Source organism: Diadema setosum, chromosome 7 (assembly GCF_964275005.1).
Source record: "Diadema setosum chromosome 7, eeDiaSeto1, whole genome shotgun sequence".
In the NCBI taxonomy this organism is placed as follows: domain Eukaryota; kingdom Metazoa; phylum Echinodermata; class Echinoidea; order Diadematoida; family Diadematidae; genus Diadema; species Diadema setosum.
In genome coordinates, this window is record NC_092691.1 from 33,624,186 (window position 1) to 33,651,951 (window position 27,766).

Consider the following 27,766-nt stretch of genomic DNA (forward strand, 5'->3'; position numbering starts at 1 on the left):
TCAAATTTTCCCAGTGACGAGTGCCACATACATGTGTTCTTTGTATACGCCAGTTCGCAGTTCAACTTCGCGCAGGAACAGAAAAAAGGTCAATCCTACTGACAGGCATGTTGGTATTTAAATTCACTGGGATAAACATCTGTGATGTAACGATTATTCAAGTAATCCTTACATGCTGCTTGCAAGCACATCCACCTGAAAGCAAAAGTGGTATTTGGCAATATCAATAGAAAGAGATTTTTAAGACATGTACATTCAATGCAAAATAATGAAATGGATGCTTTCCCAAGTGTTAACTGAATGATCATTCTGGTCATTTGGTCTATGCAAGTTCATTCTTTGTTTGAACAAAAATGATGAACCCAATAAATTGTTATGTAAAACTTATGCATTATGTCGCTCTGAAAATGAGTGAAGTGCCCCTAACTGACTAAAAAAAGAGAAAGGTAATTTGTACCACTGTGCCCGTAAGCTAACTCTGAACTGGCTTATTACTTGATCTCAGTATGGTATAGTGGATAACAATGTAACAAAAGGCAGATCCCAGATCTGCGTCATGATTACTGTCAAATCTAAAATATTTGACAAGCAGCAAGAGTAATGTTTTTCCTGCGCGAATACTCTCAACTTTTTTCCGATTTATTTCCTGTTTTTGTCTTCAACAGTGCTGCATCATACCATAATGTAACCCTAACATAGTAGAAGATGTTTGCATTCACACATTTGTGGGTATGTTTAAAGAGTCCAGAGGCAACACGTGAGGGTCCTCCATAACAAGTTTGATTAGCTGGACCCAACGCCCTCCTTATGACAGGATACCCCTGTTCCAAACTTGGATTTGAAGCTGTCATTGTCTCATTTGCCAGGTAGCAGCTCTGCCAAGTAAGCTCAAGCCATTTGGTGGCAGTGACACAATAACTTTGGCACACATAACCAGCATCTCCACATATTAATAGAATAATACAAAAATCTGCATGTGCTTTAAAAAGACATTGGATATCAGATATAAACTGAAAGTCAAAGTTTAGGAAAGCAATATGAAAACGAAGACACACTATTTGGATGCTTGTAATTTCGCATTCATCCAATGATAGATATAAAACATAATATATCAACTTGATACACATACAAGTTGTATGTCATCATCTTCAGTATTGAGTAAATGTATACTAGTGACATGACACTCATCCAGTGCTACAGGATAAAACATGATAATCTGTATATTCATCATCTTCTTTAGTACTGACTATTTGTATACTAGTGACATAACTTTCGTCCGATTCTATAATAATATAAAGCATAATAAATCAACATGATACACATATATTATCATCTTTAGTCTTGAGTAATTGTGTATTAGTGACAACATATGATAAAACATCTTCATATAATAAATCAACATCGTACGAGGATCTACATAAAAAGTATATTCCATCGATGTTAATCAAAGCTGTCCAGATATCACATTTTGTAGAAGTAGTTGTAGTAATAATATTAGTAAAAGTAGTTGCACAAAGAAAATACATAAAATGGACAAATTGCGTATGTATCAAAAGTTTATATCCCCACAAAAAGTCATTGGCTGTTGCTATGGCATTTACCAAGGTAAGTATTTTGTGAAATTGTTCTTTCCTGTCTTTATTTTTCTGAAAAACATACCTGCACCTATGACTTGTACAAAATTCCTTCACCTCTGCAGCATTTCGTTGCTATTGTGCTATATTCAAGGCTGCATCAAACTCATTCTTTGGCATCCCAAGCAGCATCTGCACCTGTTCCCCTGCCCTACTGACTGCTTCCATGATGTAATCGTTGGTTGGGTCTTCATCCCGTGCTTCGTGAGAGAGGATGACATGCTGGGCATTACGGGCCATGATGCAGTAGAAGAGAGCCTTTAGCTCCACTGCAGGAACCTCGGCCGCGGACATGTAGCCCGAGACAATTTGAGCGGCGGCTGCTAGCTTGTCGCCGGGTGTGGTCTGGGACAGCATCAACTCGGCGACGGTGATGGCCAAGTCGTAGATGAGACAGGACACGGCCACCTCTCCGAAGTCGATGATGCCTGAAACGACATAGTAGTCCTGGGAGAGGAAGGTGGAAGGATCACTTGCCTCCGAGTCCCGCCGGGATACAATGATGTTATCCTCGTTGAAGTCTCCATGGATGACACCTGTAAGATGGCAGTCAGGAGAAGTGGGGGAGGAGGAGTTATATCATTCCTGCACTCTCTTCAAAGACCCTGTGCTTACCAAACTCAATAGGATATGACTATCTTTGAATACACTTTACATGATGCATGGTCACAAATGAGAGTCCCAAGTATTGACAAAGGTTGGTCTCTACATTTTGCAAAGGAAGGAAATGAATTGGTAATTTTAACAAAGCTGTCAATCAACATACATTAACAAAGTAAAAATAATAAGTACTCTCAAAATGAGGGTTTAGTCAGAAAGAAGCAAGTAAAAAGCTCCATGAAAAAGCTGCATATTTGACTCTGATGATACCACACTGGATAGATGCTGACATCCCACAGGTCTTATCTTTCTCATCACTTTTCCACTCATATAACTTGGATTGCCACATGATCTGTAACAATATGTGATTTTTTTTCTTTTCTTTAATAAATTAAAAACCTTTTAAAGGGGTTTATTGCCCACGAGCATGATTTTTATCTTTATCCCTCAATCAAATTTACTGGTCCATTAATCGACAAGCAGAGCAAAGTTATCATCTCTTTCTTCATCCTTCAGTGATCTGAGATACCAGTCTACTTTTCAATGATATAAATTTGTTCATGGTTTATCTTTTGCTTGTCAGAAATAAATGCAATCTTGGTCCTGACTCTCCATCCCTATGAGTGCAAATTGCAGGTGGTGTCTCCTTGGTGAGATCAGTATTAAAGGGAATGCATAGCTTTGGTTGAGATGGGGATTCAGATTTTAACTTTTTGTGAAATGTCTAGAACATTTTTGAAATATCAAATAACATACTCTTCTATTTATAAAGAGGAATTGGAATCTATTTATAAAAGGTGGGACCCACCTTTTATTAGGACCACTTTGTTTTACTTTGTTTTTGGATATCTCTGCCATTTCAAAACCAATATCCCTAAAATAAACTATTAATTCCCCTTAGCTCTGTAAAATCTTATACAAGTGGTTTCTAGTTATCTTGCAAAAAGTTAAAATCTGAATCCCAATCTCAACCAAAACTATACCATCCCTTAAAGAATACCTCTGCGGAACTGTGGGATGACGGGCACCACGTGTTGGTCAAACAGGTCAATTGTCTTCTCGAAATCCATCCTCAGCTGGCTGTCCTCTACCAGGCTGATCAGATGGCGCTGACCACTCAGCTTATCTGGTGACCACTGGCCACTGCAGTAGGTGGATGGGTGTTGACTGTCATATTCTTCAAAGTCCTACAAATAATAGCACCATAAAAGAAATCATAAGTACATTGTAGCAAACAAATCAGCTACATTCAACTGCACACACATCCACACATACACAAAATGATATGTTAGCTTTAATAGCAGCAATTACAACTATTCCACTGGCCAATTATTTTTCAGGACATGTGATTGCTGCTGTGTTCATAGCAGCTAATGTAAGTGTATGTCTTTAATGCAACACATAAGTCATACATCAAATTATTATATAACTTCCATATCCCTTTGTTGACTTGGCTATGGTTAAAAGTTACAGTTTACTCAATTGTATCATGCTACAGTTAACTCGAGGTACAGTTTACCAAGTGTTTGAACTATTGCTTGTTAGTGATATATGAACACTGAAATGCTATCGTGTAATGCATTTCTAAGAACTAAATATTATCATGATTATCATTGTTTTTCCGTAGGCTCATGAAAACCACCCAACCCACAACCCAGTGTGTATATTACACTAAACCATGTAAAATTATCCTACCAATTAACATTCAAAACAACAGGCGGTACACACATGCTAAAACACTCAAGAGACAAACCAGGAAATTAAAGGGCAAAAACAAGTGCTTGTGTGCGTAGAAGATAACGGCACTCGATATAACCACCAGAACAGTGCAATCCACTTGTGTAATCAAGCAAGCTACAACTAACTGGCAATGTTTTGGCTGCACAATCAGAAGAATCTATCTGGGGCTGGTTCAAAATCAACAGTTTTGGAAGGAAAATGAGATCCCTGTGATTACTTCTGGTGATTTAGATGTCATTTTTAGGCAATGTTTACGGATGCTAGAAGGGTTTCAGCCAAAACACTTCCAGTTAATCAGGCTGTGGTTCTGGTTAATATATACACCATATTTTTTTCATGGAGGGTTTATTTTTGTGAATTATGCAAATTGGATGCTACATTGATAATGTGAATTTAACAACAGGCAAAAATAATAACTCTGATCCTGACATGACTGCGATGTGCACACATGCATTTCTCAATTCATTACTGTACTACACATTTGCAAATTTTAGCCACTTGTGAAACCGTCAGAAAGTCCTGATTCACAAAAAAAAAATAGACTTGCTAGATATACTGCTTATACAGTAAGTGGTGAAAATAACACATACACAGTGAATTTTGTTACACTTAAGCAGTGTTCCTGCTAAGAAGTTTCCAATTATCAGGTCAGCAATGTATTCAATGTATCTCTTTTCTCATGAATATCTTTATCACCAAGTTGCTCTAAAGAGTTTCTATCAGTGGAGATAGACACTTTTTTTAAAAGCAAAATCTAGTTTTACAGTGCAATATGACATAAATATATGATAAAAATACCTGTGTGTCTTTGAGTACCTTGCTTCAATAAAAAAAAAGAGAGGCACAAACAAAGAAAAAAACAAACAAACAAACTGAGCTGTTATCTAAATATTTTCTTAAACATTGTCCCACCAAAGAACCTCTGTTGCACATTCTGGCAAAGTACATCAATCTCTACCCTTCTGCTGATGGAGGCAAATATAACAGGGCAATATAATGAAGTGAATGTAAAAGAGGAAGTGCTTATCTGAAAGGGTAATAGATCATGTTGAATGCTTGATCTGGTACTTACCATGCCTCAACTTAAAAATTCATATCATATATGCACAGAGGAATAGGAGGAGGTTGGGGGAACATGAAAGGTGTGTACGAAATGCACGTACACGTCTATGTACTGATATCTTCCAAGAATCCTAAGCCACTAGGGGAAAAAAAAATGAAATTACCTAACCACACCCTTTTTGAGCCTAGAGTACATATACACTGTACTATCAGGAAAATATAAGTAATAATTCAGTTGGTTGGTGACTTTAAAAATACCGATATTGCGTCCTATTGTGCTGAACTATTTATTTATGTGTACTTTGGCTTGCAAAAAAAAAAAAAGCATAAGAGCAAAACAAAGTCCTTGAGTTCTCTTAATTTTAAGCAATTTGATTTTTAGTTGCTTTTATGAACAATTTTTGCCTTTTAAAGTATTTAACACAAGTACTCACCAAAGAAATGCATGTGATTGTTTTGTTTTTTGGTACAAATTTCAAAGTTTCAGTAGATGGTTTTTGTGGTATGCCAAGCATATTACAGCAAAAAACAAAATAAAACAAAAACAAAACAAAACAAACAAAATGATTACGAAAGGTCAATTAGAGGGAAACAATGAGTGATTCACAAAGTGTTGGTGAAGTTAGTTGGAAGCAATGTAAAATTACTAGCCCATATGAAATGGTAGTTGAATTGCTATGAATGCAAAAAGAGAGAAAGGAAAGAGAAAGATACATATATACAAATATAAACATGTATCTGTCACAGAATACCAAACAGGCAAGCACTGCAGGTGAATTCTCAGCATACAATAAAATATGAATATGCATGTATTGTATTTCTATAAAGAACAAAATCTACAGCTTTCACCAATCTTCAGCTAAGAATTTCCTACCTGCACGAAAATAACTCCATGTTGCTGTATAAGCTGTTATTTTCACGAGGGTATAATTTTCATGAATTTCGCAAATCACAGCTGAACCGCAAACTTAACACGCGAAAATGTCACCATGCTCTAAGGTAAAAGTGCACTTATGAAGGCCTCTGTGTCAATTCATGGAAACACCTCACGAAAATGTCTGTGACCTCCTCATTCGCAAAGATATCTGTACGCGAAAATAACAGCATATACAGTATTCACAGAGTGATGTACAAGTGCTATCTACAAGATTCAAAACATGCGAAGTGGACAAAGCATTCACTCATCAGCACACAATCATCTTTGACAATGAATGCATGGTCAATTTGTGTTTCTCTTTATACGGTAGAAAAGAATTCGCCGATACCTTTACCAACCTTATGAGCTCTGCATCGGCATTTGGTCCTTTTATAGCTGCCTGCTTGACGGAAAAAAAAAAAAAAAAAGATGACGAAATAATTCTCTAAAGACCTGGGAAAGAATATTGGATTGACGCACATAGAAGAAAACTCACAAACTGGAGAGACAGAGAGTATTACTATTAGTACATGGATGCACAAGAAGGTAAGGGAGAGACTGTGATTATGAGAACAAACTAAACTAAACTAAACTAAACTAAACTAAACACACTGGAGGAAGGAGAACTGCACCTGAAAGGGCGAACAAGATTATGAAGTGTAGAAGTAAGCATGATATATTACATGGAGTTTTGGATTACCAGCCATTACTTGCTGATTAGTTGTCAAAGTTAATTTGCAGGATCTGGATATGCTTTAAATCACAACAACAAGATGTGGGATGGACGGACAGACAGACACACAGATAAACTTTATCATAATGCCACCAACACCCTTCGGGGGTGAGGCTCAATCTGATTGAGCCGAAAAGTAATAGCTGTAATTATTGCTTGACAATATTTGATAAAATTGTTGCAATACACAGCACCTGAAAATGTATCAAATGTTTTTGGTCTGTCATTCATTATTGTACATGACATTTATTGGTATGAATTCCACGTATATCACAATCTTCAAACAGGAGTATTTCAAAGTCAAAGTGCTCTCTGAATAAGCATGCCTTTGTCATGCACATAAACTTGTCCAGTATACTGTCAATTTCATACACTATCAATTAAATCTGGCTTGGGAAGAACTGAAAACTGCAGTTTTACACATCTTTTTAAACTGCATATTAATGTCCATATATTGATGTGGTTATCTCAAGAGTCTGTATCCTTGTAATATTAGAGACGTTGTTCTTAGGATACCCATTCATTTATAGCATGCATCACTAATTATTGTGCAAAGTCTATTGTTATTATCAATATTTTCAAGCTTATAATACATCTACCTGGTTGCATCTATATCATTTTCATAGCTTCCAGGGTGGTATTGTTTCACAACTGTCTATTTATCCCTCCTTTGCTTCTCTACACCTGTCTTTACCAGTTACCTACCAATAATTTAATTCTTTTATTTTTAATTACTGAAACTCTGTTATATCATTGTTTCATAGGCCACATTTCCATACTGACCGGTTGAATTGAATTTTAATTTGAAATTATTTGTCACATTTTGCCGCAAAATACAATACATATCCCTGGACTGGACAAAACATATGTTGAAATCATCAAAATACAACTGGAAGCATAAATATTAAATAAATTACAAAGTATATGCAATGTTGTATGAGCTCATAAATAAGAAGGTCAAATCTAAATAAATGATGGACTCAAGGCTTTAAGTACATAATAAGAGAGTGATATATGGTAGAACCAACAGAAAGCAATGCTTGTAAGTACTAGTCGGTTTCTTCAGTTGAGCGCATTTTTAGTTTATATAAGAGAGAACAGAATTCTTGAAACAAAAGTTTCAGTTATCCATAAAGATAAAAACGTTCAATTTTTGCTTTGAATAAATAATGATTATTAACAAGAAAGGGGAAAAGAGACAAAAACAAGGTAAAGTGTACCATGTTTAAATACTTTTTTGTAAGCATCTCTTTAATACAGGGTTGAGAAAGAATACATGGACATGTCAAACTGGATCTCAATTTGCCTGAATGCTGATTAAGAGACAATGCTGTCATTAACATATCACATGAAATGGAAGTGGTGTCATACCTTTTTTTAACAAGAAAGATTTTAATCTGCTTTTGAAAATGTGGAGGGAAAGGTTAATACCTGATGACCTCAGGGAGGACATTCCAGACTTTAGGACCATTATGCTTGATTGTTTTCCTTGGCAAAAACTGTTCTTGTTAGTGGTAAAAGGAAAGAGTGGCTTTGTCAGGCTGGCTTCTACCCATGGTTACATAAGACACTGGGGAAATCATCTGTGGATAATTCATGCATAAATACACTATTTTGTCATTATAAAACAAGAATAAATCTCCTATTTTGTATACTTCATTGAAAAGACTAACTTTATTGTATGAGCAAAAAAAAAAAGAAGAAGAAAAAAGAAAGGAGGCTTCATGTTCACTATTCTAATTGCACAATGAAGTATGTTGTGTACAAGCATTCTACTTCAATTTCCACACTTGAGGCAAGTTAGAGGGTGAAAATCAATATTCCCAAGGACTCCCGTGTCATACATTCTCAATCAGTTATAATATTCTACACATCCAGAACTTACCTGTGCAAGGGTGTGAAAGTTTGCAAGATGTCTACCACAGTCATAAAACACCCCTGGAGGGACAGGGTCCAGGGAACTCAGCAGTTGGCCAGGTATGTAGTTTAGGAGAACTACCATATGTGAGCTTTCCTTCACATCTTTGGGGTCTGGAAAAAAAACAAAACAAGAGACCCAGGGGTCACGCGCTCACCTGAGTATCGCAATTTCACCTTCCATGCATTCTTGCACACTCATACCTGAGAACATTGGAAACTTAGGTCTGCATATATGGATCCCCCCTCCTCAACTCCAGGGTGGGGGGGGGGGGGGGGGCAGGCAGCCCTGCTGGATCTGCAATGAACAAACTTGGAACTAAAGTCATCAATGTACAAACTCATGGTAATAACTTTGCTTTACCATTTCTGGTTCTAGAGTAGTAGATTTTAAATATTCCTTAATGTGGGGGGGGGGGGGGGGGGGCTAGGGGCCCCCAAGAGGGACATGGTGCCCATTTGAAGGAATTGAGATTCTATCCCCCTAGGGATGCTACCTGCTAAGTTTGGTCAAAATTCATCATGAGGTTTTCAAAAAGAAGATGAACATGTACAATTCAGGTCCCATTAGGACCCATCCCCATCCCCTCTCCTGGGTCCCAAAGGGGGGGGGGGGGCACCCCTGATTCCGCCAATCCCATGAACAAACTACAGTCATCAATGTACTAACTCATAGTATTATCTAAGCCCTGTCACTTCTGGTTCTAGAGAAGATTTTTAAAGATTCCTTAATTTTAGGGGGTTTGGGCCCCCTGGGGGCCCCCAGGTGGGCCATGGTGCCCATTTGAACAAATTGAGATCCTATCCCCCTAGGGATGCTACCTACCAAGTTTGGTGAAAATTAGACATGGGGATCTCAAAGTGAAGATGAAAAAGTACAATTTAGGCCCCATTAGGACCCCTCCCAAGCCCCCTCCTCTGGGTCCCAAGGGGGGCACCCCTGATTCCCCCATGAACAAACTTGAAACTACAGTCATCAATGTACTAACTGATAGTATTAACTAAGCCCTATCACTTCTGGTTCTAGAGAAGAAGATTTTTTAAGATTCCTTAATTTTAGGGGGTTTGGGCCCTCCTGGGGCCCCCCAGGTGGGCCATGGTGCCCATTTGAACAAATTGAGATCCTATCCCCCTAGGATGCTACCTGCCAAGTTTGGTGAAAATCGGTCATGGGGTTCTCAAGAAGAAGATGAAAATGTAAAAAGTTTACGCACGACGCACGACGCACGACGGACGCCGGACGAAGGGCGATCGCAATAGCTCACTTGAGCCTTCGGCTCAGGTGAGCTAAAAAAAAGGAATAAGGAAAACAAACAAAAACAAGTAGAAAATCTTCTTCATGTTTCACATGGGACAGAAGTAGTACTGTTTGCTGACTGTTGCTAGTCACCTGGGACAAACAAGGCATCTGCATCATATGCCTCTTTGTCCACAGTGTGTGGCAGACCACTTCACCAAGTTTGCGATGCAATCTCTGGGATGTGTGATGTGACGTCACTTACATACGTCACTTATCACATGCCTGTCTTATCTGAGGAAGAGTGTTTGAAATGCTGCTAGACAGAGGGGATGGGTAGATAACATATGACATCTCAGAACTGATTGTAAGAGGATTGATAAAAACACACACACACACAAATGATATTTATAAACAAAAACAAGGTTATACTGGTCATTTCAAAAAGATACTGACTGCACGACTGCACTGTGAAGCAATACATCACCAACTGTCAACACTCATGCATATATACCTCACAATACGTACTTTCTTGAGGTGTCTGTAGCTTTTATTTTTCATAGACTCCAATCATTGAGTAATTGTAACAATGCAATATATTACTATTTCTGCCTTACCGTACATTTTCCTCTTCAATTTACATTGAGGAAAAAAAATGTCCAATTACTGAACACCTCTGCTCTGATAGAAAAAAAGAATACTACATTAAAATTGGAAAAGGAACACTGGGTCCTAAAATAGCTTGGACAGAGCTTATTTGTAAAAGTGGAAAATCCAAGACCAAAATTAGTCTTCTTCACAATATTAACACTGTGTGTATTTGCAGAGATGCTATGTCTCAAACTAGGATGTACAAATCAGACTGGATATTTCTAAGAAAGAAAATGATAAATATCAGGACAGTTAGAATACATCTGCTACTGACTTTGAACATTTGCCTTTCAACTGCATTACACTGATGGACAAATAATAATTTCACAGAATTAAAGCCAAATATTCCTTCTCTCAAGTATAATGCTAATCATAATATGACATTAACACTATTTAAACCTTCTTCCATGTTTGCTTAATTGCTGACAGCCCTGTGTAAGCAATTCCATTTTGAGGCAAATGATTGCGTGAGGAAGAAACACTTACCAGAACCACCATTGTCCATCCCTACTTTTTCCAGGTGCAGCAGATTTCCATGTTGATTTGTCATGGGAAGTGGGCAGCTGAACCCCTTCTGCCACAGATAGGCCATTGTGTTCACAGCCAGCTCCACCCTGTTCCCATCCAGGGAGTCCTTTGAGTTGTAAATCTTGGTGCAAAATTGATCAAACCAAGACTGATACATACAAGCACATTTATGGTAATGACATGTCACCGTCATGATACTGTATTTGAAGCAAGTTCAACCTGAACGAAACATATCAGGGATCAAAACAAACTTTCTTGTCTGGAAGCCCATTCCGGTCACTAAAATCTTGAAATCAGAAATTTTGGTGGTCCAAAAAAGATGTGTATAGTGGCCCGAAGAAGATATATAGTGGCCCAAAACAAGTAAAAAACAATAATTGTGCCTGATAGGGCCACCAAAAGACAAATTTGGTGACCTGGCAACAATTTTTAGTGGCCGCTACGCCATCGCTTGTTTACACATTTTTGTTTGAGGAAATTCTCCACATAAACATTTTTCCACTCCACATACATTTATTTCTTTGATCCACATCCAATGAAATGTCATCAGTCCCCACCCACACACACACAACATTTTTTTAAATCACTGAATTGGATGTTATGAAAAGGTGCTGGATTCCTATAAAATGTGTGAAAATAATAAATAAATAAAAAATTGAGCAAAGAACATGGAATTCCATTAGGATTAGACCCCGAGACCTCCAGATGCTGGCCATAAACCTGACATTAAACCAGAAGGATGTAAATCAATATGTGTGTGTTTTACACACACACACACACATTACAATAGCTTCTGACCACACGAGCATTGAGAATTAAGGGTTTCTTGGATGAACACTATACTAGGGCTTTCTATTGCTCAGTCGATAGAGCACCCGGCAAGCAGCCAGAGGTCAAGGGTCTAATCCCGATGGAATTCCATTTTTTTTTTTTTTTTTTGCTCAATTTTCACTTATAAATCATTTACATTACTGGTCATTTTCCCTTTGTTTGCAATTCTTACATATATTTAAAATAATAAATAGTGAGCTTGGCACTGAAATACCATTAGATTTCAAGAGTAGTGTGTTGGTACAAATCTTGTATCATCGCATTTTCCAACAACATGTCCATACTGTACATGTATGTCTACATGTCATCAGAGAATTAATATCCCAAATTTCCACAAGATGAAGACAGTTTTGAGTTTGTTTGCCACTCTGCAATAAGCATTTGTCTTTTAATGACAGATATGGAGTTAAAGCTTTCAAATAAATATAATCAACAATATCACTGTATGGCGGAGGTCAGATATATGTCAATGGATAATGAGCTGTTAACCTTGACTCTCGCATGTCCAATACACCCCAATTATCACGAGTGGTTCAACCTGGTTTTATCAGATTTAGAGCAACTACAGTGGGTCTATTTTCCGAGCCATCCTTATTTTCTTTTCTTTTTTTTCCAACACAAAGAAACATCTGGCCAGAAAAGCCGAAGTCTTGCAGTGAAGTGCTTTTGCATTTTGCTCTAGAATACCTTCAGAATAAACTGGCTGGAAATGAGCTGGCGATCTCCGCCCCCCACATTCACTGGTGCACCCAGGTCGATGAGGAAGTTGCGATCTGCAAAGCTGTTCAATTCTTCAACCTCCTCAGCCCTGTGGCCATAGAGCTTTTCAAGGAGGCGGCATGCTAAGGCCTTTGAGATGACAGGGCGTTGGGAATTCTCCTCATCCATGCTCCTTGCTAGTCTAGGGTCCTACATGCACCAAAAAACCAAATACAAAGAAAAAAACATTCAGGATGTGTTATGAAAAGTGGTATTTGAAGTCAACATACAATGCACTTACCAAACAAGCAAATTTGATTGATTTACACTTAAAAAGGTGAAGTAAAACATACCTTCCACCTGTAAATACAGGATAAATAAGTCACAACCTGTAAGTCACATTTTAGATTAATGAGATTCAATAAAAAATTGTAATGAACATCTCTTAAGTCTACTGGCAGTTCCAGTTAAGTTTACTGTAAAATATGGTGATTAGAAAAATGAAGAAATTATTTGCATTAGTTAAGACTGAATTTTATGAAAATTCATCTTTCTTAAACACCATAAAGGCACTTGACACAACTCCACCATAGAAAATAATATCTTCCTCTATTGTCAGGGAAGGTGAAGTACTTTATTGGGTGTGCACAGACTTAAAAGGGGGGAAATGGAATAATTTGAAACTTTAGCATTGTTAAACTTTTGAAAAGATCACCTGATTTTTCTCAAGCTTTCACTGAATATTAATAACTAATCTTCAGAGAAGTTGAAACATGTGTGAATACCATGCCATTCTGTAGTTAATTTGTAACCTGAAAAAACAACAAATTGCCATTTATTAGTGAAGTGTTAAAGGACACAGCTTGTCTGGATTGCCCCAAGGGCCAAGCCCAAACAAACAAACAATGATATAATAGAAGTGCTTCCATGAGTGAATTTGGTGGATGTTTAAGTCTGGTGCAGGGTAAACTACAAATGACAAATTTGAGTCTTTACCAATGAAGGTTTGGCTGAAACCATAAAATGCTACTCCTAGGGTCTAGACTAAACAGAAAAATCTGTCTGACCAGAGAAATGTTTGTTTTTGTTTTAAATAATAAAAAAAAAAAAACTTTTACGCCTTATGGCTCTCCCGAGGCCTATTCTTTGAAACTCAATTGATAAACATTCCTCATCGTTCCTGCACAGCATCCATGCAGACAATTTGGAGATGCCGATCAGTGTCTCCATCTCCATCCATGTCAACATGTCCAATGTCTACAGGCCACACTGCTATTTTTTAGCTGCTAGCACTGCAGGGCAGCAGGCATGCAGCACGTCAGGCAATAGCCAGTGGCCAAGCTACCCCGGCCCGGGAAACTATACCGGTACACCTGTATTCATCTCCCTTAGCAATTTGTCAGGCCTTTACACCTGGAAAGACAGCAGTCTTGACTCTTGTATTAAATAGACTAACGTTAGTTAATACCCTCCCACTTTCACTAAGCTAACTGCGACTAGCCCGAATTTTTTTCCAAACGCTTCGTGTTTGGGTTTCCACAGTACTAGACCTATAGTAAGATCTATAGAGTCTAATAACTGTGTACAAGGAGCACCCAGGGTTAACTTTCACTAGTTTCAGCAAGCTTCCACCGACACTGTATGTCAAAGTCGAACATCTTGATTCCTTCATTGCACTTTATATTTGCAGCTTTATCGATGTTTATTACAGCTACACCCACTACACTACGCTACGGTAGTGAAAAAGTTTGGATGAAACGCCACACCCCACACTTAAAGCTAAATAAAGAAAACTAGACTAGACTGGCTAAAGAATTCGTACAGAAACAGAAGACCGAGCGTGGACAGTCAATTCAGCTTGAATTCAGAGCCTGAATGAAGTAAATTTACATCATATTAAATGTGTCAATGACAATCGACAGTGTATGAAGAGGCACAGCAGACACGCTCTGTCTCTACAACGTTTATAGTGCTATTAAATACTCTGGTTCACAAACACGAAATGTTCTGGACTTCAGTCAGGCAGTTGATACAACACATGTTTTTTCTCGATATTATCATTGATTATTAGAGTCTATGTGTACACTTGCACTTGGTCGTTGATGACACGGGCATCGACAGCATCAGGCTCAACTCATCGGCAGCAGCACATAGATAGGCTAGCTGGTCTTTTACGTCTTCACACTTACTTTCTTCCGGAATTAATACTGCGCTTCAAGAGCAGCCAGCGCGCACAGACAGCCAGACGACCGACACGACACCGGCGAGCCCCTTGCGACCGACCGAACATCTTAGCTGGGAACACCGTACGAACACGTACGTACACCACTTCAGGACCGCGACGATACGCGATGCACGAGAATACTAATGTAAAAATTTAAAGGGCCACGATTAGACCAAACGATTAATTACAGGGGCCTGCAATAATCTTTGAGGAGCTAAATCAAAATTAGGTTGGAAAATTCATCTTAGTTATTTTAAATTACTTAAAAATATAAATTTTTATCAGACTAGGGGACTTTCATTGTCTATGTATAGCTAATATATATAAGTAACGTTATCCGAGAACTATAAAACTCCCTATAAGATAAATTCATTTTCCCGGAAGTAATCGTCTGGCCGCCGCGAAATATTTTGACCTTTGTCACGTGACATCAGGCTTTGTGAACCATCGGATCTCAATTTCTTGAGAAAGGTAAGTGTGAATTTAGAGACTTTCTTGCGAAACCGGCAAAATATCTGCATTTCAGTGAATTTACTCGTTAGATATTGAGCGATCCACCATCTTGAATGATTTTTGATTTGCAAGGTAGGAGCCATGTAGAATTTGGTTCCAAAATACGGTCATAAAAGAGATTTTCCGTGAGCCCTACATGTGATGTTTCTCACGTTGTTATTGTTCCTTCTGTGTGTTCGCATGCCGTGTGTGTGTGTGTACGTGTGTGTGAGAGAGAGAGCGTGTGTGATGGGTAATGCAATGATGTCACTCCGACCGACGTCGCTTGCATGGCATGTTGCTGGCTGGCTACATGGATTCTGCAGAAGCGTGGAGGGGAGAAAGCAAACCGTGGCTTTGAGCTTCGTGGATCGTGCTCTCCTTTTTAGATTTTTTTTTTTTTCATTAATGGAGACGGGCCGCCCCGCGGTGAATGTATGATCATATCTAAGGGCCATAAGGGTAGTCTTGAAGATGACCTACTCCCCCGCCCTGTAACCCCGTGTTGTCTTCAATGAAACGAGGCGAAGGGGGCTCTCTGCGTGGCTTATGAGGATTCCTCCTCGTCATCATCATGCTCATGAGCATGGCCGGGGTGCTCATGCATGAGGCCCCTGGGCAAGATGCTCATGAGGTCCCCTTTTCACTTACTGTAAAAGTGGATATTTTCGCGCGACTAATTTTTCGCGCTAGGCCGGGACAGAAGAGTTTCGCGTGTTTTTAATTCCGCGGAATCAAGACATCACGCACAGGAATGTATGGCAAGCAAAAATATTTGCGTGTTTTTATTTTCATGCTAGTTTCTGGTTGCGCGAAATGCGCGAAAATTTCAACACCGCGAAAATTTCCACTTTTACAGTATCATCCATCTTGCATTTGAGGTATAGTGAGGTGCCTGCACGTCGTCAGGGGCCCGAATACCGTCACCCCGCTCAAGTTAAATACAAGCTCACTAAACAAAAATTTATTCCTGGGACTGTGTTCAGTACGCTTGAAACTTGGCAGGGCTACCACAACCAAGCAAATTGTGATGAAAACCGAACAGTTTTCTCGTGAAAATCTGAATTTATATTAGGAACATGTGTTATATCAAATGGTTATATCATCACCGTCAGCCGCACGTATCTTTTACGTGTTTGTCTATATGGGAGCATCACAGTCACCCGCACACGCTTTTTATTTGACCGAAAGATCGGTCTGTATCTGTCCGTCGGGGAATGTTCCGCGGAGACTGCGTCTGGCGTCACGGATCCCCTCCGTATACAGACCGAAGTCAATGATCCCAGCTCCTGTGTGGAGCAACGCGCACAGATCAAACGTTACAATAAACCAAATTTCAGACAGCTTTTTTACATTCAAACAAGTTTGACATGACATGACACATTATGCAGCAATATTTGGGGTTAATTTCTCACATTGTGCAATCGAAATACTCACAGTAACTCGGTTATAATGCAGAAATTTTGTCCATATCGCAACATCGCCGTTCGCTAGCCGTAGGTCGCCATTTTGAATCTGTAAACCAATCACATGCGAGGTACGTGTTTTAGTAAAAAACACGTAGAAACTACCTCGCATGTGATTGGCTAATAGATTCATACTGTATGTTTCTGCAGTTTGAACGTGACGACGCGACGGGCTGGTTGATGTGTGTTTTGCGTTGAAAATTCTACCGAAATATTGGGTTATTCATTAATCTGGTGAGTGTAGTCTATTCTTGAATAGTTGATTTAACTATTCAAGCTTAAATTTGCCGACCTAGGGCCGTGAATTAGACGCAATCGAGAAGGGTGAGGTACCTCACCCAATTTTCCACAGAGACAGTGGTTAAGAACATCCACACAGCAATGGGTACTGGTACCTTCCGTCTGTCTACGGAGGACAGCGTTAATGGCAAAATATAAAAGAGTCCTCCGGACAGACGGATCTTTCTGTCTAGCTTTTTATGTGCTTTGTCTATGGGAGCGCGGGTGACGAGTTGCAGGCCCCTTCCTTGGCGCAAAACCATTCCGCATCATTTGCGTTTGACGACGATAGCTGCAAATTTTCGATATCGATCAGTGAACTTGCAATTCCATTGGAATCTTCAGCATTTTTCCTGTATGTGAGTGGGATTTCATAGAATTTCAGCGACAAAATGTGATTCAAATATGCACAAACGTTAACTATGACGAGGTGTGGGTCACCCAAGTATATATTGTTCACTGTGATTTTTTGTTACATGCACATGTTCACTCTCCATAATGAAAAGAAGAAAAAATTTTGCACTTTTTGACACAAAAATCGAGTGTCAATTAACCGATGTGCAGCGACCCAATGAAACATGGGTGCGAATAATGCACTTGTCAATGTAATGACTCACCCCACTACCCCGGACATGGGTGCGTCATTTCCTCGTTTGGTCCGTCAAATTTGTGACCCAGGTGTTCGTCATTTTACCAGCTTTGTCCGTCAAATTTTTGACCGAGGGGTGCGTCAAAATCCCATTATTGTCGGTCAAATTTTTGACCGAGGGGTGCGTCATGGTACGTCACTTGGCTATGGAAAATAACACGCATTATTCTGAACCGAGGGGTGCGTCATAGTACGTCACTTGGCTATGGAAAATTGCACACATTTTTGCACGCTAGTACCGGATACATGTACCGCGAGTGAAATTACAATGAGCGCTTTCCCGCGGCAAGTGAAAATCAAAGTCGGGAAGCGTTTTGGAATAAGAGGGATAAATAATTTAAAAGCCACCCTTTCTCCTCGCATTTTCCCTCCAACAAACCCATGAAATCATGCATACTCGCTCTCAAACCAGGGACTGTTCAGCGATGTAACAATTTCAACCTTACTAAGTTACTGTCGAACACTTAGTGCCTATTGCATATTGCGATGCAACACCAACACACATTGCAATCAAAGAAAGTTCGTTTATATTCCAATACAATGTGCGTCTAAATAATGTTCTGTGGTGACAAAGGCGAATTTTTGACAGTAAAAGAAGCGGCAGCAGAAGAAACTGCCTGCCGCATGCCATTTTCTGCTCGCGGGCTTCCATCCAGACGCACGACGCTGTTAGAGTACGCTGTGCGAATCTCTACGTACAGCGACTCGACCGTGTATAGTTACTCGCGGGAATGCCGTGGCGTGGTGTGTACCTGCGCTGCAGTAAACATCCACCGGACTAGCTATGGCCGCACACACACAGCGCATCTGCACACATGTGATTGTCATTTTGTTACGACCAAAATCACTCTGAGAATGATCGCACAAAAGAAACAATCAACTAATGTTCAGGCGGTTTATTAACAGTGATATTGTGGGTACAGACTCGTAATCGGTTTTCACATCAGTACAATAATGATCACTATAAACAAATATAAGTCAGTAATGGAATCACTTACTCACTAAATCACGAAATCCCTACAGTTTCCTGGTAGTGTCCAAATACGATGCTTGATGCACAAATGAATGATCCGTGATGCACCGATGAATGATTCCTTCGACGTAAATCCAGAGGCACAGGTTACAATAGTCCGCGTTATAAATCCAGGGTATAGTCCACGATAGATGTTCACGGCGAAACGCGCAGAATCCAAACGTTGTGACAACCACGTCCAGTTGATGCGTTTAATGATGATTCACTTTATAATGTCCAGCAAGGAATCCAGCCCGTCACAGCTTTGCCGTAATAATGTCCGTTGACACTAAAATATGGAGTCTATCTCCAACGTAGGCAAATTAATTCTCTGCAGGCAAAATGTCTCCCAGGCCTTATCTCCACAAACACAGTTTGTATAGCAGGTCAGCAGGTAACACAGGATTGACTATAACAAGTCGCTTCAGAGCCAGAAGTGACGTAACTCTCAGAGCAGAGGTGTTGGGTACTCTGCCTACCTCAGAATTTCTCCTGCTTATATACTATCCATTCACCCCTTTCTAGTACATTCTGTAACTTTCTCCAACCTGGGGCCACATACCTGAACATACTAGCAAGTCCAAATTCCAGGAATCCTGGAAGACTCACTGCCTAACTATGTGCATAACATCATTGCCAAAATTAACTACCAATCACATTGGGTTACAAGGGCAGTGCCTCACTCAGCCAGCACTTCCTAGAATTTTCTGGAATGGGTTAAATCATTCTAGATTGAGTGAGCTATAATGTATTTCCTGTCACATGCATACATGTACTGTAGCTACATTGTATACCATGTAGAAAATTCTCCACTGATCTGGTCAGCCTGTATGTACTATATCTATATCATATAGAATGTTCTCCATTAATCTGGTCACCCTGTGTACATACACATTAAACAACCATGCATACAGCCTTGATACATGTACATAACTACTTGTGTGTACATTTGTGACACCATCCCCCATGGGAAAAAGAAAGCCTTGCCGTAGCAAGGGTTTCTTTTACCTTCACAATTTCTCATTGTTATTTACAACGAATGTGAGGTACAATCCAAGTCAAGTAACAATAATCACATACTATCACATGTCTTTTGAATAGCTGCATTAATTCCATGTTCTCTTTTCATGGATACCATTTACATTGATATTGCTTGGATTCTCGGAACTTATACAATCATGTCAAACTGTTTTGCATACATTAATGGATATGCTAAACACATACACTGTAAAAGTGATATGCCGGTGAAAACTTTTCACCCTTAACTTCTACTGTGCTATCCACTACCTATGTCACACCAACTGACTTTCTGTCATAGCACTCTTTCAACATATTGACAGGACACATTCTCTGATCTGTGCTCCTGTCTGGTGTACTGATCACATAGTTCACATCATTGAGTTTCTTTTTGACACAGTATGGGCCACTGAACTTGGCTTTCAGTGGTTCACCTTGTATGGGCAGCAGTACAAGAACTTTGTCACCTGGTTTGAAGGTTCGGGCTTTGGCATTTTTGTCTGCCTTTCTCTTCATTGAGTCTTGTGACACTTTCAAGTGTTCCCTAGCTACCTCACAAGCCTTTGAAAGCCTTTCACGAAACTTTGACACATAGTCAAGTAGGTGGACCTCATCATCCTCAGTCATGAATTTCTCTTTGATGAGCTTCAGTGGGCCCCTAACTTCATGACCGTACACCAACTCAAATGGGCTGAAACCCGTCGACTCATTTGGGGAGTCCCTCGTTGCGAACAGCAGGAAAGGGATGCCCTTATCCCAATCCTCCGGATACTCCTCACAAAATGCCCTAATCATTGTCTTTAGGGTCTGGTGGTAGCGCTCCAACGCACCTTGGGATTGGGGATGATAAGCTGATGACTTCAGCTGCTTCACACCCAAACGATACATCACCTCTTGAAATATGCCTGACATGAAATTTGACCCTTGGTCAGACTGCACTTCCTTGGGCAACCCATACCTAGTGAAAAACTGCACTAGAGCATCTACCACAGTCTTTGCAGTGATATTTCTCAATGGGATAGCTTCTGGAAACCGTGTAGACATATCCATGATTGTCAAGAGGTACTTATGACCCGACCTAGTCCTAGGCAAAGGTCCAACACAGTCAACTAGAACCCGACTGAATGGTTCTTTAAACGCAGGTATCGGGATCAATGGCACCGGCTTCACTGAATGCTGTCGTTTACCCGCCACCTGACATGTGTGACAAGTCTTGCAAAACTCAGCCACATCCACATTCAACCCTGGCCAATAGAAATGCCTCATGATCCGATCCTTTGTCTTTCTGACGCCTAAATGGCCGCCAACAGGTAACTCGTGAGCAATCCTCAAGATCTCACCGCGGTAACTGGGAGGGACCACAACTTGACGGACCACCGTCCAATCCTCATCAGCTGGCCTATGGGGAGGTCTCCACTTCCTCATCAAAATGCCATCTTTGACATAATAGCACTCAGGGACCTTTTCAGCCTCAGCCTCAGAACACGCCGTCTGAGACAAGCCTTTCAACTCAGAGTCTGCCTGCTGTGCTTCAACCAAGGAAGACTTGCTAAACAGCCCATCACTGTTAGCCTCGGAGCCTAATACAGCAACCCCATCATTCAAATCCTTGAAAAAGGTTTCTGCCAACCAAACACCGGAATTCTCCTCCACATCAACAGAATCCGCATCATCTTGAACAGCTCTACGAGCCTGAGACCTAGTCACAACACAATCTGGGAAAATCCCCGGAAACTCCTCCTGCAACTGCTCAGTTTCAGCAACCACCACTGGTTTATCCGAAACAACTGGAGACGCAACCACCTTGTCCCCAGCCAAGTCATTCCCCAACAAAAAGTCAATGCCTGCCATGGGCAACTCAGGAACAACTCCAACAGTGACAGGACCAGAAACTAGGTCACACTTCAAATCCACTCTATACAGTGGTACTGACATATAACTGCCATCAACAGTCTGAATCAAGACTTTTGCATTCACTGCACTATCTGGTGGAAAAATCATACCACCATCCACCATCAACGACTGAGAGGCCCCCGTATCCCGCAGGATGACTACTGGTTTACCTGCCTCACCAGAAGTACGTGGGGTCACCTCACCATCAAACAAAAAGCTACGATAGCTCTCATCCACCTGCTTAGTCCTATCTTTGAATTTGGGAGATCGACTTTCAATGGCCTGTGTTTCACTGAAAGGGACACTATTTTCGGGTAGGACACTTTTTGACATGACAAATCCCACCTCCTTCGTTGCACCATTTTGCAACTTCCAACATTGCGACTTTATGTGCCCTTTCTTGTGACAATGAAAACATCTGATGACATTTGCACTTTTACTGGACCCTTTGTCAGATTGAGGCTGTGGTGCCGACAACATTCCTGAACCAGCATTCTTTGGATTGCTTGACTGATTTTTGTCTCTCTTATTTCCAGAGAAATTCCTGAAAGGTGGTCTGTTGTCATTTCTGTGGGTCAGCTCATACTCATCAGCCATCAAGGCTGCTTTATGCAAACTTGTCACTTTGTGATCATCCAAATGCGACCTTACACTGAAAGCAACACTCTTTTTGAATTCTTCCAAGAGAACAACCTCACGTAGGTTATCAAAATCCTGATCCACTTTCAGGGATCTGTACCACCTATCAAACATCATTTCTTTTTCACGAGCAAACTCAACATGTGTCTGGCCTGGTTTGCGGTACGAATTTCTGAACTTGTGTCTGTACGCCTCTGGCACCAACTCATAAGCATTCAACACTGCCTTCTTGACTGTAGCATAGTCACGTGATTGCTCTTCAGAGAGAGATGAGTACACATCGGCTGCTTTGCCGACAAACACACTTTGAAGGAGCAAGGGCCAAAATTCCTGTGGCCAGTTCAAACTGTTAGCCACCTTCTCAAATGACACAAAATATGCATCAACTCTGTTTTCTTCAAACTTTGGCACCAATCGAATGTTTTTGGCCAACTCAAATTCAGGAGGAGCCCTTTCACGATTTTCAACAGTATGTGCATGAGTCAATTCCATCTCACGCAATTTCACTTGTTGCTCAATTTCAAATTTCTTCATTTCCATTTCTCTTTGTTCTCTTTCCCTCTCTCTTTCCATTTCTAATCTCATCTTCTCTTTCTCCAGTTCTAGTTCCCTTGCTCTTTCTCTCTCCTTGATTTCCAATTTAGCAAGCTCAAGCCGTGTTTGATCTGAAATTTGAGCTTGATCTGAAGTGTGAATTTCTTCTTTGAGCTCCATGTGACCAGCTACTAAGTCAAGAATCTCTGCCTTTCTTACACCTTGTGGAACATCAACATTTAAATGCTGTGCAATAGCAGTCAAATCACATTTGCGTAACCTTTGCAAATCTTTGAGGGACAAATCTGTCCTCTGAACAAATGCCTGAACATCCATTGTACTGATCGACATTGTCACAATGTATTACACACAATGTACAATTGAACAATCAACTCAACTGGTATTTTGTCTGTACCAATATTCTAGGTTCCGGAACGTTCCAAATTCTAAGTTTTGGCTTTAAATTCACTTCTCGGACACAAGCCCCCAATTTTGTTACGACCAAAATCACTCTGAGAATGATCGCACAAAAGAAACAATCAACTAATGTTCAGGCGGTTTATTAACAGTGATATTGTGGGTACAGACTCGTAATCGGTTTTCACATCAGTACAATAATGATCACTATAAACAAATATAAGTCAGTAATGGAATCACTTACTCACTAAATCACGAAATCCCTACAGTTTCCTGGTAGTGTCCAAATACGATGCTTGATGCACAAATGAATGATCCGTGATGCACCGATGAATGATTCCTTCGACGTAAATCCAGAGGCACAGGTTACAATAGTCCGCGTTATAAATCCAGGGTATAGTCCACGATAGATGTTCACGGCGAAACGCGCAGAATCCAAACGTTGTGACAACCACGTCCAGTTGATGCGTTTAATGATGATTCACTTTATAATGTCCAGCAAGGAATCCAGCCCGTCACAGCTTTGCCGTAATAATGTCCGTTGACACTAAAATATGGAGTCTATCTCCAACGTAGGCAAATTAATTCTCTGCAGGCAAAATGTCTCCCAGGCCTTATCTCCACAAACACAGTTTGTATAGCAGGTCAGCAGGTAACACAGGATTGACTATAACAAGTCGCTTCAGAGCCAGAAGTGACGTAACTCTCAGAGCAGAGGTGTTGGGTACTCTGCCTACCTCAGAATTTCTCCTGCTTATATACTATCCATTCACCCCTTTCTAGTACATTCTGTAACTTTCTCCAACCTGGGGCCACATACCTGAACATACTAGCAAGTCCAAATTCCAGGAATCCTGGAAGACTCACTGCCTAACTATGTGCATAACATCATTGCCAAAATTAACTACCAATCACATTGGGTTACAAGGGCAGTGCCTCACTCAGCCAGCACTTCCTAGAATTTTCTGGAATGGGTTAAATCATTCTAGATTGAGTGAGCTATAATGTATTTCCTGTCACATGCATACATGTACTGTAGCTACATTGTATACCATGTAGAAAATTCTCCACTGATCTGGTCAGCCTGTATGTACTATATCTATATCATATAGAATGTTCTCCATTAATCTGGTCACCCTGTGTACATACACATTAAACAACCATGCATACAGCCTTGATACATGTACATAACTACTTGTGTGTACATTTGTGACAATGTATGGATTGCATGCACAGAATACATACTCCCTAACGGAATATCGTAGCTGCAGCGATGTGATGTACGGTGAATGACGGTACGGTGCTTACATGGCCAGGGTAAGGGAAACGTGCCGAAACTTTTACAAATTATGTTTGCGAACCAAAAGAAAATGAAATTGCTTAAATAAAATGTATGCAAAAATCGTTTCAGTATTTTCGGGGGTGCGTCAAATGTACGGAGGATGTCCATCAAAAAAGTGACCGAGGTGTGCGTCACTTTCAACGTGTTGTCCGTCAAAAAAGTGACTGTGGTGTTCGTCACTTGCAGCGTTTTGTCAGTCAAAAAAGTGACTGTGGTGTCCATCAAAAACCCTGTGTGGTCAGTCAAAAAATGACCATGACGCACCCATGTCCGGGAGTAGTGGGGTGCGTCATTACATTGACAAGTGCATAACTACGACCAGCCGGAACGCAAAATTGGCTGCGCAGTGTAGGATTTGGGATCTAGGAAGGCGTATATCATGGGTAAATGTCAACTTAAATACTAGAAAATGTGTCAATTTGAATACATACTAATGTAGGTATCTCTAGTCTACTTACAACAACAGGATACAGGGAACGTTTGGTTTTGAGACCGCCAGCAAAAGGGCCTTGTTCAAAGGCTAAAATCATTGAGACTCTCATGTGTATGCATATCGCGAATGCGCAAAGTGCCACGCAAAGGTTGCATCGAAAGCCATAGAATGAGCAGGAGATATGGAGGCGCAAAAATTTGTGTTTCTTTTTTACCGTACATACATAGATCTACCACTCTTTTGACTCTGGGTGCTCCCACAGTATAACCCAGGGTTAGGGTGCCAGCGGGTTCGTTCAATGCAGGGCTGCCACACCTATCAGCCAAATCCTACTCGAAATTTTCGGTGCTTTTTTCTGTGACTCTCGCCTCTCTGTGCATGAATCAGCCCCATGAAAGCAACGAAAGTGAGTCTGACATCATTTTACAAATATTCGTAAAGAGAAAAATCAGAACTAACCTGGGCCCCGTTTCATAAAAGATATTAGGGTGTCAACGTTTGCTGGAATGACAACTTCCAATAGCAACAGCCAATCAGGAAGCTGCATTCTGGTCGTTACCATGACAATTGCCATTCCAGCAAGAGTTGTTATCATATCAACTTTTTATGAAATGGGGCCCAGATCTTGTGCATATAGAACTTAGAAGTCTATTCCAAATGACTTAATCCTATTTGATGTTCCACAATGATAAAAAAGGTGGGTACCCTGGTGCTCGAATATGTCAGCAAGCTAATCACTTTGTAGGTATTATGATAACATGGGTTCACTTTCTTTGTGAATGCCGCCATCCACCCGTCTATGGGTGCCTTTCATGTAAGCGTCCTGCTGCAGACAGCGCGCAAGCCATGCAAGCTGTGGGATTTTCAGAGCGAGCTTGTACATGTACACACGGGAGGAGATTTCTGTACAAAGCATGGCTTGCATGATGTCTGCACTGGATGCCATGGGATGCTGGCACGAAAGGTGCCCAAAGGCTTGTGGACAGCAGAATTCATGAAGACAGTGAACCTGTAATTAAAGGGACTGTACAGTACTGGTTGAGGTGGGGATTTATGTTTTGAGCATTCCTAAGTGAGATAATGAGAAACCTCTTATGAAATATGAAAGAGCATGTAATTTTAAGAAGGATTCAACTTTTATTTGATGAAAATTGGTTTTCAAATGGCCGAGATATCCAAAAAAGTGATAATAATAAAAGGCGACAGGCCACGCCTTTTATGAGGATCTCTTCGTTTCACCTTGTTTTTGGATGTCAGAACTGATATCACAACCAGAACTGTACACACCCTTTAATACCTACAAAGTGATTAGCTTGCAGACAAATTTGGTACCAACCTACTCTATCAGTGTGGATGCAAAAGATCACTTCAGGTTAGTTCTGATTTTATTTTTCTCTCTATGAATATTTGTGAAATGATGTACAAATGATGTCAGACTTCATTTTCATAGGGCTGATTCGTGCGTGGAGAGGCGAGAGCTGCAGAAAAAAGCATCAAAAATTTTTGAGTGGGATCAGGCTGATAGGTACGGAAGCTCTGCATCGAGTGAACCTGCCAGCACTTGTGTTTTGGTGAGTCGCTGCACGTCGGTTTCAATCAAAACTCAATTTTTGTCAAGAACCACGGACATAATTTTTTTTCCTTTTCATCATGGGGAGTGGACATGTGTGTGTAACAAAAAATCACCATGCAAACTTGTGACAATTTGGATATGTCAGATGTGAGATGGATGATAAGTGAACAAGGTACATCATGAGCATCTCGCCCCGAGGACCTCATGATCATCCCGGTCATGCTCATGAGGAGAAGGGATCCTTATTAGCCGGAGCACCCGTCCTTAGGTTTCCTGGACTGACCTGCTATTGACTGGATCTGGATCTGGGTGATATATGCTAGGAAATGGAGTTAGTTTGCACCACACTTGTTTCCTCAGACTAAAATCTCTACAACTCCACATTTCTGGACCATTCGATTCGGGCCACCATTCGACTAGCTAGTGTCTGTTTATGTGTAGTCACTAGTTAGATTGCCATGTACTGTACAAGCTGAAATTTTCACGGTGGTTTTATTTTTGCGAATTTCGCGAATCACCTTTGAACCGTGAAAATAACAACACGCAAAAGTAACAACGCACAAATAGCTAAGTTCAGTTAGACCCTCGCAACCGCAAAATTAACAACACGCGAAAATGTCCTCCAAGTGGCAATTTGCGGAAATATCTGTACGCGAAAATTTCAGCTTGTACAGTATTTAGAATAGGAAGAATCTTTGGCTTTGACAATCCGGGGTTTAGGGGTCATGGACTGTCATGGACTGTTTTGACCTGACTTTGACACTTATCGATACTAGTTACAGAAATGATGCCACTGTTAACCAAATTTGACAATCAATAATGACGTTATATTCAGATGTCTACAGAAATCGCATTTCTACTGATTCAGTACTTGCTCGCTACTCCTGATTCACATACATGTGCGTAGGCATGTCATCTGCTGAAGTTACTGGCCAAAGCAGCCATTCTACAAGTGAAAGCTGGCATCTAACGCTCCTGAGCCCAGTTGTGAGGAACTCGAAATATCAAAAGCAAACCCCAAATCATACACAACTGGCATACAATGTATGTAAATGAGCAAGTGGAGGGAATGACATCATCAATTCACCATTTGAATACAGCTGTAATCATAGGGACTGGTCAAGAAATGTTTTCCGCAAAAATATGAAATTTCAAAATGTCATTTCTCCCTTATTTCTTTGAGATTATTAGAATCTGACATTTTTTTCAAGAATGAAACCCAGATATGTATTTGAATTGAGGGAATGC

At 40.3% G+C, this 27,766-nt stretch overlaps 2 protein-coding genes across 4 annotated transcripts in view; one reads left to right on the forward strand and one right to left on the reverse strand.

Annotated features, from left to right (window-relative positions):
* Window positions 1-1,163: 1,163 nt before the first annotated feature.
* Window positions 1,164-14,796, reverse strand: LOC140230735 (hydroxylysine kinase-like). The gene is made up of 7 exons (XM_072310872.1): window positions 14,738-14,796; window positions 12,537-12,758; window positions 10,977-11,139; window positions 8,571-8,716; window positions 6,302-6,352; window positions 3,235-3,421; window positions 1,164-2,170 (listed from the first exon to the last, which is right to left on the reverse strand). The coding sequence occupies exons 2-7, from the start codon at window positions 12,735-12,737 to the stop codon at window positions 1,710-1,712; spliced, it is 1,209 nt and encodes a 402-aa protein (XP_072166973.1). The 5' UTR covers window positions 12,738-12,758; window positions 14,738-14,796; the 3' UTR covers window positions 1,164-1,709.
* Window positions 14,797-15,218: 422 nt separating this feature from the next.
* The window catches only part of LOC140231294 (uncharacterized), a 66,653-nt gene continuing 54,105 nt past the window's right edge, over window positions 15,219-27,766 (forward strand). For all 3 annotated transcript variants that reach the window (XM_072311443.1, XM_072311445.1, XM_072311444.1), the window contains exon 1: window positions 15,219-15,243. The gene's annotated coding sequence lies outside the window, so the exon portion shown is untranslated. The remainder of the gene's footprint in view (window positions 15,244-27,766) is intronic.